The sequence below is a fragment of the Delphinus delphis genome, chromosome 14, assembly GCF_949987515.2.
Source record: "Delphinus delphis chromosome 14, mDelDel1.2, whole genome shotgun sequence".
In the NCBI taxonomy this organism is placed as follows: domain Eukaryota; kingdom Metazoa; phylum Chordata; class Mammalia; order Artiodactyla; family Delphinidae; genus Delphinus; species Delphinus delphis.
In genome coordinates this window covers 43,126,056-43,141,055 of record NC_082696.1, presented here as the reverse complement: position 1 = coordinate 43,141,055, position 15,000 = coordinate 43,126,056, and the positions used below count along the sequence as shown (strand labels likewise).

At 38.1% G+C, this 15,000-nt stretch overlaps 1 protein-coding gene across 1 annotated transcript; it reads right to left on the bottom strand.

The window, feature by feature from the left end:
* Positions 1-1,660: 1,660 nt before the first annotated feature.
* Positions 1,661-14,691, bottom strand: GPRC6A (G protein-coupled receptor class C group 6 member A). Its single transcript, XM_060030429.2, is given in 7 exon segments — positions 1,661-1,897; positions 8,549-8,809; positions 8,812-9,080; positions 9,083-9,386; positions 11,772-11,917; positions 11,920-12,071; positions 14,498-14,691. Coding segments are annotated over 7 exon segments (1,563 nt in total).
* Positions 14,692-15,000: the final 309 nt, after the last annotated feature.

Genomic DNA, 15,000 nt, shown 5'->3' with positions numbered 1-15,000 from the left:
TCCTCTGAGAGAAATAGGATGTATGGGGAGGGTTCTGAGCAGAGCATGATATTTTACAGGATTACTCAGGCTTCTGTCTTAAGAACAGACTGAAGGGGCTAAGAGTGGAAGCAAGGAGCAGTTAGAAACCTACTATCTGAATCTGGGTGAGAGGTGATCCTAGCTTGGAGTGGGGTGGTAGCAACAGAGTAGAGGACAAAAGTGTCAGATTCTGGACTCATTTTGAAAGTATAACTTAGGATGGATATGAAGTGTGACAGAAAGAGAAGTGACAAGGATCCCACCAGATTTTTCTGTGAGCAGCTAGGAGAAGGGAGTTTCCATTTATTGCAATGGGGGTAGCTTTTGGAACTCCGTTTTGGAGATAATTAGTTAAGATGACTACCAGACACCCAGGTAGAGATGTCAGTCAGTCAATTGTATATTTACTTGAGTTGAAATTCAGAAGATAAAAGTCTGGGAGTCATCTGCCTTCTATATAGTGACATTATTTAAATGCCTGGATGAGATCACTAAGGAAAAGTGCAGACCAGTAAGAGGAGCGGTTCTGAGCTCTGGGCCCACCAATATTTATAGGCAATAAGAATGGTAAAGAAACAGCAAAGGAGACTGAGAAGTAGTGCCCAGAAACAGAGGAAGAAAACCAAGGGAGTGTGCTGTTGTGGAAGCAAATAAAGAAGGGAGAATAATTAGCCAGTAAGTGAAGTAAGATGATGTTTGTATTTATTAACTAGAGAGAAAGAATTTTGATGGACTGAAAAGAGTTCAAAAGAATGATGGGAGGAGAGATATTGAGGCCAGTGAATATATTCAACTTTTCCAAGGAGTTTTGCAGTAAAGAGAAATAGAGGAATGGGTAGTATATGGAGGGGAAAGTGGGGGGTCAATGGAGTTCTTCGGTTTTTTTCTTAAGACGGGAGGAAAAACAGCATGTTTGTATCACTGTTTAAATAACACAGAAAATACTTGAGGGTGCAGAAGAGAGTGGAGAATTGCCAGAGCAATGTCCTTAAGTAAGTAAAAGGGGTTGGGATTCAGAGGTCAACTGGAGGAGCTGACCTTGGCTAGGGGCATAGACAGTCCATCCACAGTGCCAGATGGAAAGCAGGGATACAGGCACAGATGTGGTGGCAGCAGAACACTGGAGTTCTCTTTTGATTGTCTCAGTTTTGTTAGTCAAATAGGAAGCAGGGTCCACTGAAAGTGAAGATGGGGAAGATGTATTGGAGTCAAAGGAGAGAAAAGAAAGCATAAAAAGCCATCTAAGAAGGTGGACAGATTATGGGCTAGGGTAATAGTCTGATTGCCCAATAGCATTTAGGACCCACTGGAGGTTAGAGATCATGAATTTTAAATGAGAACAGTCAGCAAGGTAGGTGGGGTTTTTTTCTTTTTCTTTTTTGCTTGTTTGTTTTTGCCAAGTTCAGCTACATGGGGGCTATACTGATTAGTTTAATATAACCAGGATTATACTTCGGTCCAATGAATAAGATGAAGAGAGAGATGGGCAAGGAAATTGAGTGGTGTGTACAAGGGAGTGATATACAAGTTGACTGGAATTTAAGGAGGGAAGTTGGGGACAGAGAACAGGCAGTAGGACCACTGGAGGTCCTGGCGGGGTCAAGGACTTTTGCAGTTGAAGTACCAATTGATTTGAATGCTACAAAGCAGCCAACAGCAAAATTACCTTAAGATTCCTGAACTCATTTTTTGTTTCTTGGTCTGTGACAATGAAGACATCATTCTTCAGGTCGTATTGTGCCATCCTGGCAATAGTCATGTGGCTGTTGATCTTCCAGAGCACAACATCATATCCAGTATTCATATCTCCATGGGCATCAAAATGAAATGAACTCCCTCCATCTGTGAACATCACATTTTTCAGTACATCAAGTAACTATGAACAATAAAAACAGAAGCAAAGACTGATATAAATATTGTAAGTGTATCCATTATCCCAACTGTAACACTGCCTTACAGGAATATCACTTAAAAATTAGAAAAAGGACATTCTGGATCAGTGAGTGTGGTAATTAGTTGAGAAGGTGCTTAACTACTAGGCCACAATTTGAGAAATGTTGAGAATTTCTGCCAAAGGCTTGCTCTGTGAATTTGAGAAAGCAAGTTAATGTTTATGGAGGTAGCTTCTCTAGCCTACAAAATTGAAATCTGACCATCTTTACTTTCTCCACGTTGCAGAATTAATGGGTCCTCTGGGGCAGATGCCTGGGCTCTAATTCTGGTTCCATATTTCATTAGTGGTGTGATCTTGGCAGTTACAATTTCTTTCTAGGCCACAGTTGAGGTAAATGAAACCTACTTAATATGATTATTATAAGAATTAAATGTAATTATGGATGTAAGCACTTTAGCCCAGTATATGGCACAGATTAAGGGTTAATAGAGATTAGCTTAATACCGTTAAGTACCTGTTATTGGCTAATAGGGATGTTCTGCAAATAAATAAAAATACTTTGCATCTACCAACTAATAAAGTCACCTGACATTCATACATTACATGCTAATACTCAAATCTGTGATGCCCTTTTACTCCATAACAACTCAGCAAAGCAAGCTGAGCAGGGATCGTCTTCCTCTTTTCTCAGAGGAGGGCCCCAGCCAAGGAGTGAAGGACCTTATCTGAGGATACACATCTTGACTTTCATTATGAAGTCTTGCCATTGCACCTAACAATATATTCATTTAAATTCTCCTCATTGTTTTTTTCCTTCTGACTCAAAGCAATCACCCCTGTGCCATTTGGAGTTATGGAAGGCAGGAAATTCGTCCTTTCCTTCTAGAGTCACAATCAGCCTGGGCCTTTGGCCAAGTCTGAGTAGGTAATCCAAGCCAGTAGCTGTCATGCTCACCAGCCCCAAAATGAAGGCTGAGGGGACAGAGCTACAGACCTGGGCAACAGTCCGGTAACAACAGCACCCTGCTCTTGGGGTTTGTACTGAGGGGCGTCCCTACCTGAGAAGTTTAATTGGTGAGCCCAAGGTAACTGCTAGTGTCTGCCTTCTAAGTCCATACTCATTTGGTGGGATGTGTAGATCTTCTCATCTCCAATGGTTTTCAAGTCTGTTTCAGTAATGGAAAGTATAGTAAAGTGATCTCTAAATTCTATTTCCAATTTAGTTCAGAAAATGATTTTTTTTTAACTTGAGAAGAAATATAATGAAAAAGTACTTTTCTTGTTACCCAGTTTGTTCAGTGAGAACTTGTATGCAATATAGCTAGAACAGAAAATGTTTTACTGACAAATGAGGCAGCCGTATTGAGCTTGTGCTGCAGGAGAAGAATACTGGACTGGGAGGGAGAAAACATTTGAGTTCTGGCTCCACGGTCCCGTGCATCTATATCTGTGATGTTTATGTGGCTTTTGTTGGGTGCAAAATCTATGGAACAAGGCTGAAATTATTCTATTTGAATAGAGTTATTCTTATTCTATTTCTTCCTAGTTAATCTTTTTTTAAAAAATATTTATTTATTTGTTTGTCTGGCTGTGCCGGGTCTTAGTTGTGGCATGTGGGATCTTTGGTGCCTCGTGCAGGATCTTCATTGCGGCATGTGGACTCTTAGTTGCGGTGTGTGGGATCTAGTTCCCTGGCCAGGTATCGAACCCGGGCCCCCTGCATTGGGAGCGTGGAGTCTTAACTACTGGACCACCAGGGAAGTCCCTTAGTTAACCTTTTATGAATGTTTCTTTCCTTCAGTTTTTTTCCCCTTTGGCAAATAGAATATAAGAAAATCAAATTGTATTTTAAGTAAATATATTAGCTACAGTAGTCATGTCAATAACCAAATATCACTTTAGCAAAATCTCTAAGCATGTATATTGATTTTATTATATGTCCTCACAGGTTTCTTAGTTCTTTTAATCAATTCAAATTAATTAGTATTGCTTTAAAGAAGCAGGATGTCAGATCTAAGGTGGTAGAATTAACTGACAAAATCTTATTCCAGCAATTGCCTGGAACAAAAAATATGGAGGGAACAAAAATAGAACAAGTAAAGCCCTACCTTCAATGTTCCCATCTCTACCTGTGTATTGATTTTTCTTCTGTTCCTTCCTTAAGCAATATACACACGTAAGCCCCAGGAACTTAGTTGTTTAGAGAGCATATCCTCTTCCATTCTTTTGTTTGAACTATAATTTCTACCAGTTTTTTCCTCCATTTAATCAGGTTTTACAGGGTAAATTTCTGACACATATACGTTCTGTAAATAATGATAACATTGTATGATGTAAATAAACTAGCACAATTCCATGTTTGTTCTTACAGGAAAGAGGGTGGAGGCAAACAAAACAGTACATTCATCACTTGTTAAATATTCTATCGAACATTTGCTCTGGATTAAGGTAATTTTGAACATTAATGCTTACAGTTATTAAGCTATTTAAGGCCTTTTCCATCCATTGTTTGTTTATTTTTCATCAAGACTCTGAAACTCATGATAACTTGACTCTAAAATATTTAGAGAGTAGGATTTGCATCTCCATGATTATATAATCCACCTCTGTATGGTAATGACCTGTTTCTGGGAACACGAGGTCAGGAGACCACTCCAATTAAGCTGCTGTGGTTGATGCTGTTTTCCATGTCCCCAGCCTCTCTGCTGTCCACTACATCTCCGTAAGTGAGCTGTGCTTGTGAAAAGAGGTATCTATGTGAGCGAATTAGAGACTAGCAAGGAAGCAGCCTTGCATCTCTGTCTGGTACCCAACCTATGTCTTTTTCTTTTGTAAACTTTTCCATGGTGTAGCAAAAACGCACATGACTAAGGCTGGGACAGTTTCACTGCTAACTCTATGAGTGCCCACGGGCCAGACCCTTATGGCTGAGGTCCCCTCCATCTCTAAACTGCTGCAATTCTCAGTCACCAGTAACACTTCTTCTTGCCAGTTCTTTAGGACGAAGTGCAATGAACAAGAATCGGTGGCACTACCATAATATTTAAAGATTAGAGATGATGTGTGTCAATGCTTAGTATAGTAGGCCTTAAAAATTATTAGTTATTATTTTCCTCATTGCTCTACAATCGTTCCCTTTTTGTCCTCATGTCTCTTCTGACTTTTGGACCACTACACTTGAATGCCTCATAAGTTCTTCACATTCAACATGTCCAAAATGGAATGCTTAATACTTCTTCTCGCTTCCGGACCTTCACTTTTCTCTGTGTTTCCATCTCAATAAATGGCACCAGTTGCCCCAATTTAGAATCATTTGCGACATCTTTGCTTTTCTCTGTCATTCTTTACATCCAATCTATCTCCAAATACTCTTCGTCTTTCCTCTTAAGTATATGCCTCTCCATCCTCATTGTCACACCCTTAGTACCTGTAGCACTTATACCTGAAGTATAAGGCACCCTTATTGTATGCCTGGATTACCAAACTGGTCTTTCTCTGTCTAGTCTTGTGTTCCTCTAGTCAATGTACATTGCAGTAGGAATACTATTTCTACAATGGAAAGCAGGTCACATCACTCTTCTGTCTAAAACTAGCTTTAATTGGCTCCCCTTTGCTCTCTCAAGTCCAAACCTTTAAAACATAGCTTGCAGACTTTCTATTGAAAGGATGGTCTTTGTACCAGCAATATCAGCATCACCTGAGAGATTGTTAGAAGTGCAGACTTTCAGGTCCCCCACACTGGAACTACTGAATTAGCATCAGCATGATAATCATATTACCAGGTAATCAAGTTTGAGATGCTCTGATTGATAAGGCCCTAATGATGGATGCTTCAATAACCCTCCACTCTCATTTGCCTGTAATTTCCACAAAAGACTCCAGTTCTATGGCACTACTTTCTGATCCCTGAAGATGCCATGCTTTCTCTCTCTGTGACTTTGCTGGGGAATTTCTGTCCTGCTTAACTCCTACCCATCTATCATATTCACCAGAGATGTCATGATCTTTGGAGAATGTTCTCTGAATTGCTAATGCTGGATTAGTTTCCTCAATTATATGCTTCTCTACCATCTTGTATTTATATGAAACATCGTAATGCATTATTCTGCACTGTGATCAGCTCCTTAATTGTTTGATTGGTTACTCCTCTAGACACATGACTCCTTTAGGGAGAGAATTGTCTTGTTCTCCATAATATTTTCAGCACTCAACACAATGGCTGGAACATTGAGACACCCAAGAAATATTTGCCAAATAATTGTGTAAAGAGTAGTTTGACTATTATACATTCTCTCATCCCACATACATCACTCACTACCTTGTATATCATCCCCAGTAGAGGAAAACAAAGAAGAAAACCAAAATCACTATTCACAACAAGGAGGTGGTATTCTCACACACATCTGAGGAACATAAAAAAAATCTGTTGAGATAAAACAAGTATGACTGTGCTATCCCTGAATACTGCTCACAGACATCACCAAATGTGGAGCCAAGGTAAGGATTATCCTCAAATATTGGAAAAAACTAACTCCTGTAAAGTTATTTGAACCTAAAATCATTCAGAAAGTATTATTTAAATATTAGTGAATTTTGCCAGGGACAAAATAATTTTTAGGAATATACCTTTGATTAGTGACCCTAAATGTTGCTGATCTTTTAAATTTAATGTCTATGGAGATTTCTTCCTAAAAAGACAATTGTTTGCATTATTTGTCCAATTAATTCTGGCATAGACATGGCTCGCTTGTGATCAAAGGAGTAAGGCACTCCCCTATTCTTCCTTTCCAGTCTGTTTCTATTTGTTCTGGATTACTATGCTTCCGGGTGGGGGGCAATAAACAATGACCCCAGGTTCCTAGTGTTTAAATAAAACATTTTAGAAGATCTGCTTCAATTATACTTTCTCGAGATTTTTCCTCAGAATGTTTGAGACTTACTCCTGACTTAAAATACTTTCCCAGAGGATAAATAGCTATTGCTATTTGTACTTCTCTTCTCTTATGAGTCTTTTTATAGCTCCTCCCCTTTATCCCATCTGTCTCTGATTGTCTATTTTCTCTCCATTACTCTTTCTCAACCTCTCATTCTTAAAATTCCATGTAGTGGTTTCATTATGTTGGTCCACTTAACTTAGAGTTTTTTTTTTTTTTTTTAAACCAATCCCTCATTAAAGTTTTACATTACAAAGAGTATGCTTTCAAACAGTTATCTTAAAATCACTAGACAGGGCTTCCCTGGTGGCGCAGTGGTTGAGAGTCCGCCTGCCGATGTAGGGGATGCGGGTTCGTGCCCCGGTCTGGGAAGATCCCACATGCCGCGGAGCGGCTGGGCCCGTGAGCCATGGCCACTGAGCCTGTGCGTCCAGAGCCTGTGCTCCGCAATGGGAGAGGCCACAACAGTAAAAATCACTAGACATATAAATGTGTGTGTGTGTGTGTGTGTGTGTGTGTGTATACACACATATTTTAAAGAGAGTTTTAATTAAAAGTAAAAATTCTAATCTCTAGTCTTACCTCTTCATTAGATTTTTCTTGCCTTGCATTTACAAGGTGAAAACTTGTTTTAAAATGAGCAACTTAAAACACCCTATGACCATCACATGATTCACCCAGATGTAAGCTGATCACTTGGAGCTTGTGTTGGTGGGTGTTTAAAGTAAGAATGACAAAAGTAGAAACAGCTTGCCATGGACATTCACTTATGTGATCAGAAGAATTGGATCTTATTCCCTTTTACCTTTTTTCCCTAACAAATGTAAAATAAATATCTTTTTTGGAACATGATTCTGCCTTAAGACAGACAGGTTTGGCTTTGAATACACATTAGTGAGAAATTTGTTTCTAATGAGTAAAATTTATCATATAAAGCAGCAGTTTGCTTTTAAATGCCTTGTTTATGAACATTTTAAAAATACAATGGAAAAATTTCACTAAATAGGGCGATATTATGCTTTAATTAGAGTTTCTACAAACTAATCAAAGAGAAGAAAGGGAAAGACTTCTTTTACACAATTAGTGGTTCATTTAAACCTGAGATATCATAGGACTTGTTACGACTGACCTAACAACATTCATTTGAAGAAGACTGGAGTCCTAGGGAGACTGCCCTAAGTAAGAGTCATAACTGGAGGCATTAGGACTATAACCACCAGAGATACCATGAAAACCAGAGGGTATGATAGAGTCAGAAGACCCAGACGAGAGTCATATTTCTGGTACTTTCAGCTTTAGTTTCTTTATGCATAATATTTAGCAATAATAAAAGGGATCATTAAACATGCCTGGTCTTGTGTTTGTTAAGAGCATCAAAAGAGATAATCATTTGAAGCTTTGAAAAACTGCAAGATCAGATACAAATACATAAACCAAAGGAAAAGAGCACTATCAACAGAGTCTTCTTGGAAATTAAAAGAACACGACTTTGGTGGGTCAGAGTAGGAGGTGAAGGTAAAATAAAAACTCTATTATTCTTAAGAACAAAGAACTAGTGATAGAAATTCAGGTTATTCAAACACTGCAAGTATCTACTTATAAAAGGAATACAGTTAAGAGCAGTTTATATAAATATTGCAGATTAAAGAAAGGAGAGAAATGATGGTAGGGGAATTTTCTCAGATATGTGAGTTGGTACCTCCCATGGTTGGAAGGCATTGGGGTTCTGACTGTCTCGAGCTTGGCACAGATCCCAAATGGCATAATCAAGGGCAAACACTGCTAGCTGAATACTGTGAATAAGTCCCGGCTCAGTGTAATCTCACAGGAAGTCATTTCTCAGCGAGAAGTTCCTTTCTATATCCTCGTTAGCCTTGTAGGACAAAGTCCCCTGAGAATAGTTGGAAATGCATTGACTCAGATCACTGTCCTTAGTATATGCACAGGCAGAGCCTTGAGCGTGGCATATTCATTTAAGGGCTTGTTATTATCACTGGGAAACATATGCAGATTTTGAAGAAAGGAATGGAAAGAGGACATATTCCTTCTTCTAAAGGTAAACCCCACAACTTTGCCAATCCTTTTAACCTTAGGAATGGCGGTGATCTTGGTGGCCGTTGACCAGTTATCGCTAGCAATCCAGAACTTATTTATATTCCTTTCAATGGCTTTACTGAAGAGATTGAAAACATGGAGCTGACTCAGAAATACCACAACGACATTAACCTGGCTTCTGCTATGATTCTCTCAAGTGTCTGACTGATCCTGACTTCAATGGTATTATCTGAGAGGAAGGCTGGGAGAACTTCTCTGAAGGCTATGTACACATTATTTGTTGAGGTCTGAATTGCAAAAGTGTTGAAAGCCAGTCGTCCATAGTCATCATCTGTGGTTAGGATGCCAATCCAGTTCCATCCACATTTCTGAATCAGGTGGGCCATTGCTTTAGTCTAGTAGAAGTCACTGGGCACAGTCTGTAAAAATGAAGGAAAGCGAATTTTGTCACTTAGGGTTTCTGCAGTTGATTCATAACTCACCTGGAAATGGACAGAAACTTTTAGTTACGGTGTTGATGAGCTGCAGGTGGCTATTCATAGTAGATATTCTTCTCTTTGATTTCTGTGAGTTTCCATAACATTTTCTAAATTCTTTGATCCTTTCCATCCTTCCCCTTCAATGAACTACTTTATAAATGGCTTAAATCACGATACTTAGTACCTGGTGACTGTTGAGGGTCATTGCTTTTCAATCATTTGGTACTGTGTATAGTATAAGCCCTTCAAGGGTTTAGGCTCTATCTTAAATCTCCATCTACACTCCTATATCCATTTATATCTATCTTATGTCTCAGGCCAGGGCCAATAGTGGATATTTTTTAAATACTTAGAGATAAATATGGGAAAATGCAGCCAGTCAAATAAGCAAAATGAATTTTCAGACACCTAGTTTGTTCAAAATGTGTATAAATGACAACTTTGATGATTTTTATTCTAGGTAAAATAAATCATCCAGACAAATAATCATCTGTCCAGGGGTCAGCAAACTTTCTTCTGTAAAGGACCAGATGTAAAATATTTTAAGCTTTGTTGGTCATGTGTGGTCTCTGTCATATATTATTTTTGTATTTTTTTGTTACAACCTTTAAAAAATTTAAAAATCATGCTTAGCTTGACATCTCAAGAGCTTGAGAGCCACATTTGACCCACAGGCTATACATTCAATAGTTTTCGGACTCCTAATCTACTCAAAAGAGCAGCAGCATTTTAGGAGACCTCCCTAATGTGTGCAAAGTTTTGCCTAATTTACAGCTTTGGTGATTTTATTCTAGGGAGGGTTATTACCTTCCACAGCTGCAATTGCACTGTGCCACTTCAGTGATTTTTTTTTTTTTTTTTTACTATTTACAGCAGCTACATGGTATGGGGGAAAGACAATAGGCTTTGGAGTCAAACAAACTGTTAGAATCCTGACTCCAATAAATTTGGCAAAGTTAGTTAACACTTCTTTCCCTGTGAAACAACAGGATTCTTGTGAAGACTGAAGGAGAAGTTTTAAATGGATAGTGGCACACAGTGGACATTCACTAAACCTTAATTCCCTTCCCAGTACCTGACATAACTATGCTCACCTTCACTGTGCCGCCCGGGCTTCTGCAAAATCCGTGTTACCACAGAGAGTCCCCTCTCCTATTGTGTGGTCTATCATGGAAATTACATTTTCACATTAAACAACCATTGTTAAAAATAGTCTACTTTTCTTACTTGTCACTTAACTAACTTTATACGTAGTCTAGAAATTTTGAGCCAAAGCCTTATCTCTGAGATATTTGGGGGAATAGTTCTTTTTGTTTTGTTTTGTTTTGGACTTAAACTTTTCATTATCAACTTCTCTAAGCTATAATATAATGGAACTCTCAGAGTCTTATATGGGTATATGCACTTACTTAGTCTAGCTCCAGAAAGTTATATATTTTGAATTCTTATGTACTTATATTATACATTTATATATTTCTATCTGTTCACTTCTATCAGATGGTGATTTCTTGATAATCTGACTATAAGCCTTTTCTAACATTTTGCTTCTAATCTTCCTTGATCTTAGAAAGTATGACCTAGTGAGTTACAGAGTGATGTGATATGAAGATTAATTCGTTCAAAATCAAAGCCAAGAGAGCTTGCTTGACTCTGAGTAATGTGCAAGGACTTAGTGCAGGGCTGTCTAATACACACTTTGGTCTTTCAGAGACCATTTTGCTTACTTCCTGGTTAATGGTTTGCATTATAGGAAGCTCAGTAGTTCACAGTCTCTGCTCAAAGCCTTTCCATCATACTCAGAACAAAGTGCAAACCATACCACAGCTTACAAGATGCTATATGACCCGGCCCTTACCCCTCTCTACAAATGCATCTCTTACTCTGCTCCTTTCTGCTCAAACTGACCTAACTATACTGACCTTTTGTTATTCTTTGGACATTTCAACTTTGTACTTACTGCTTTCTCAGCCTAGGTACTCTCCTCTTGACTGTCCCTTTTCATTCAAGTTTCAGGCTAAACGTCACCTCCTTGAGAGTCTTCTTTGACTTCCACACCCCTTTACCCCTCACTTCCCCTGCAGTTTTCTTCATGGTACCTGACTGATGTTATTTTAGAAACAAGGCAGTTGAGGTGATCAGAAGTTTCTGTCTTATCCAAATCACACTGAAAACTGTCAGAAACTAGACCTGACAGATTGAGGGATGACTACTCCCTTAGTGCTTTGATCACTATGCTATCCATAATAGGGCACATCCTTTTTTTTTTTACTGAAGAGAAAGAAAGGTTAAAGTAAAAGCATCTCCCCCACTCGTTTCCCAGATTACCCTGATCCTTTCATGATAAAGAATATGATCAAACCCAAAGTATGGAGGTAGAACAAAACCCACCTGTGGCATGAGCTGTAAATTCAACATCCGGAAGACAGCCATGGTTATTTCTGTGTAGCCAGCACCTATGACAGCCTTAACCCTTGGCGTGTATCTGGAATAGTCACACTTAAACTCCACGATTTCTCTGGAGCAGTTGAACTTAGAAACCTCAGAGCAGCTGCCATTTCCTCTGTGACATCTATGCAAGTGTCATAGATTTCATACCCTAGTTTGACTCCAGATAATAGTGTTGAATTATTGATCATCTCAATGCTGTATATCATGGCAAGAGTTTGAAGAAAATTTGATATTTCAAAGCTGTTGAGAAACAAGTTTTTTTGAAATTAGAACATAACTCTTCTACAGACATGATGATATCCTATTTTATTCTCATTTCTGCCGTATAATAGACAATTTATGAATTGGTGACACTTACCTCTTGAAGGATCTAAACTTTATTTATTTAAAAATAGTTTTTGATGGAAACCTTTCTCAAGAGTATATAAGGGGACCTCCCTGGCAGTGCAGTGGTTAAGACTCCGTGCTTCCAATACAGGGGGCACGGGTTCGATCCCTGTTTGGGCAACTAAGATCCCACATGCTGCGCGGCCGAAAATAAAAAATAAAAAAAAAAAAGAGTATATAGGAACCCACAGTTTCTCAAATGGAGTCTACAGAACAGGAGTTAACCTTTTCGTGGTTAATTTCAGGATCATTTTGAATATTCAGTTTAGTATTCTACAGTATGATGATGTTTTTGTAGTTAGATGTCAGCATTTTATTGCTGTCCAAGAATCTGCTTTTATAGACTCTCCCTTTTTTTTACTTTTGTGATGCTAATCTATTGTGGTTGGAAACCAGACGAATAAGACTCTTAAGAATGACTTATAAAACAGGCTCTGGGTAAACGCACAATAGCTTTCTCCTAGACAACATGCACTATTTCAGTTCCAAGGCATAGATATTTCCCCTTTAGTGGGTTTTTCCAGTTGGTTTCTGGACTTGTGATTATTCCAGAGCATTGAGTTGTGTAACTACTGATTTACTGTTAAGTTTATTTCACCCACCACTCTATACAGAAGGTTACAAACAGTGCCTAATACAGAGTAAGAATTCAATAAATACTTTTTGAATGAATAAAAGGGGATATTGTTGTTCAGGGTTTTGATATTTTCAAGTTTCTTTTAATTCATTTAGTTATGATAAATTAAATAATATTTGGATAATGCTGTTTGTCATTACAGACTATCTAAATGTGAAGTTTGGCAATGAACATTAAATGTTTAATTTAAAGAAAGAAACAAAGAAGAAAGGTTAAAGTAATGAATTGTCTGGCAAATAAAATGTGTAATATTTTCAGAGTCCCCCACATGTTATCTCCATGAGAGTCTGAACCCCTTTGGTGTTTACCTCAGGATCCCCCCATGCCTAGAATGCGACCTAGGTAATGTAGGCATTTAGTAAATAGTTGTTCAATGTTGAATGAATACTGTTTCTCCCAAGGAGTGACAGTAAAGCAAAATGATGTTCAGTGACTTTCTTTTTCCAGAATAAATTTGCTTATTAGACCAAATGATTTTTTTTTTATCATTTTCCATCCTTATTTGTTGGCCTATGATTGTAGGCCTTAAATCTGCAGTGCCTATTTAGTGCTCTGAAAAATCCTCATTAACTATTTCGGGGTGTTCGCTGGTATTCCTGATAATCAATGATTAAGATGACAGTAGCTCAAAATACCCAACTTAATGCCAGGAAGGAATCTTAGAGTGATGTGGGATCACATTTCACCTGAAAGCATTCATAGAGGGCATGCTAAACACTTTGTGATTAAAAAAAGAAAAAAAAAGGAGGGGAAAAGAGGAGATTAAATTTATATACAAAAGTATCAAGATAGAAATCAGGATTTGAGAGTTAGAAGGAAGCACTGGGATCACATTGCTATAGCAACAGAAGCTGATGCTGCCTGTCTTTAAAAGTTATCCAGGCCCTTATTTTACAGAAGAGAAAAATCAGAAGCTGAAACTCAGAGAGTTTAAATGATTTGCCTAAATCTACAAAATTACTTTGTCACCAAACTGAAATTAGAATTCAAATAGCCTGTTCTCCTTAAAGAAAACCATCTGTAGTATCCTCCATCCAGCTTTATTTTTCTATAATACTCCGTGACAAATGTCTCTTCTGTAGTCAAGCTTTCACGATATGAAGTGTTCATCAAGGAAGAAGGAACACTCTGAGTTGAAGTAGGGTTCTTAATTCATTATGAAAGAATTAGACGATTTCAAGAATGAAATAAATACAGTGTTGACAAAAATGTTAGTATGGAGAAAAATTTTAAGTGCAGTCTATTTTCAACAAAGAATTAAATAAAGATCCATGTTTGAAACAACCCACATTTGTGGGTGATAGGAATATAATTGTGCTATTTATGCTTGTAGTGGACAGGCTACTGTGTCTTATTGGTTTTCTCCTGTGACTTCAGGGGTTATTCTTTATAGGCAAAATCCAAATAAATATATTAATGGGAAGCATTCATTGCCTCTGTACTTGGAGGTTGATTATACATATAGCGCTAATATATCTTTCTTGTAAGGAAGAATAGCAAGACTTAGCTTTATGCAACTTAAAAATATATGAGTTTAAATTTTGTTAAAATAATTTAGATGTTAACACAAGTAAACATTTACATGCCCTCATCTCACTGCATAATCTTGAAATCTAAATGTGTTCTCTGAAGCTTTACTCACCCAACACACTTCTGGATTTCTGGCCATCTGGGGTAGCCTTCTGAGGACAGCATTTTTTCATGAATGGCAAACAAACCTCCCATCATGATATGCCCTGGAGAAGTGGCAGCCACAAAGTCACCAGGGGTCTGGCAAGGCTGGGAAGTAGCAAAAATAATCACAAAACAGGTAATCAGTACTATCAGTAGTGCCATGTTTCTATCTCATTTGCTCACTTCTTGCGAGTTCTGAGGAATCATTGAGCTCACAGAGTGCCAGCAACATCATTCTTATTTCACCTGTAAACACCATATAACGTATTAGATAGTGTTAAGGGCCAGAAACACTCAGTGTTCACATCCTTGATGACAGTCAAAACAGTTCTTCACCAATAAGAACATAGCAGACTTTCTCACACTCGGTGTGATGGCAGTAATGCCAGGTAAAGCTGATAGAATTAGAAACACAGCTCCTCACTGTGAAAGCATCTTTTACTCAACTGACATGTCAAAGGCTTTGAGTCA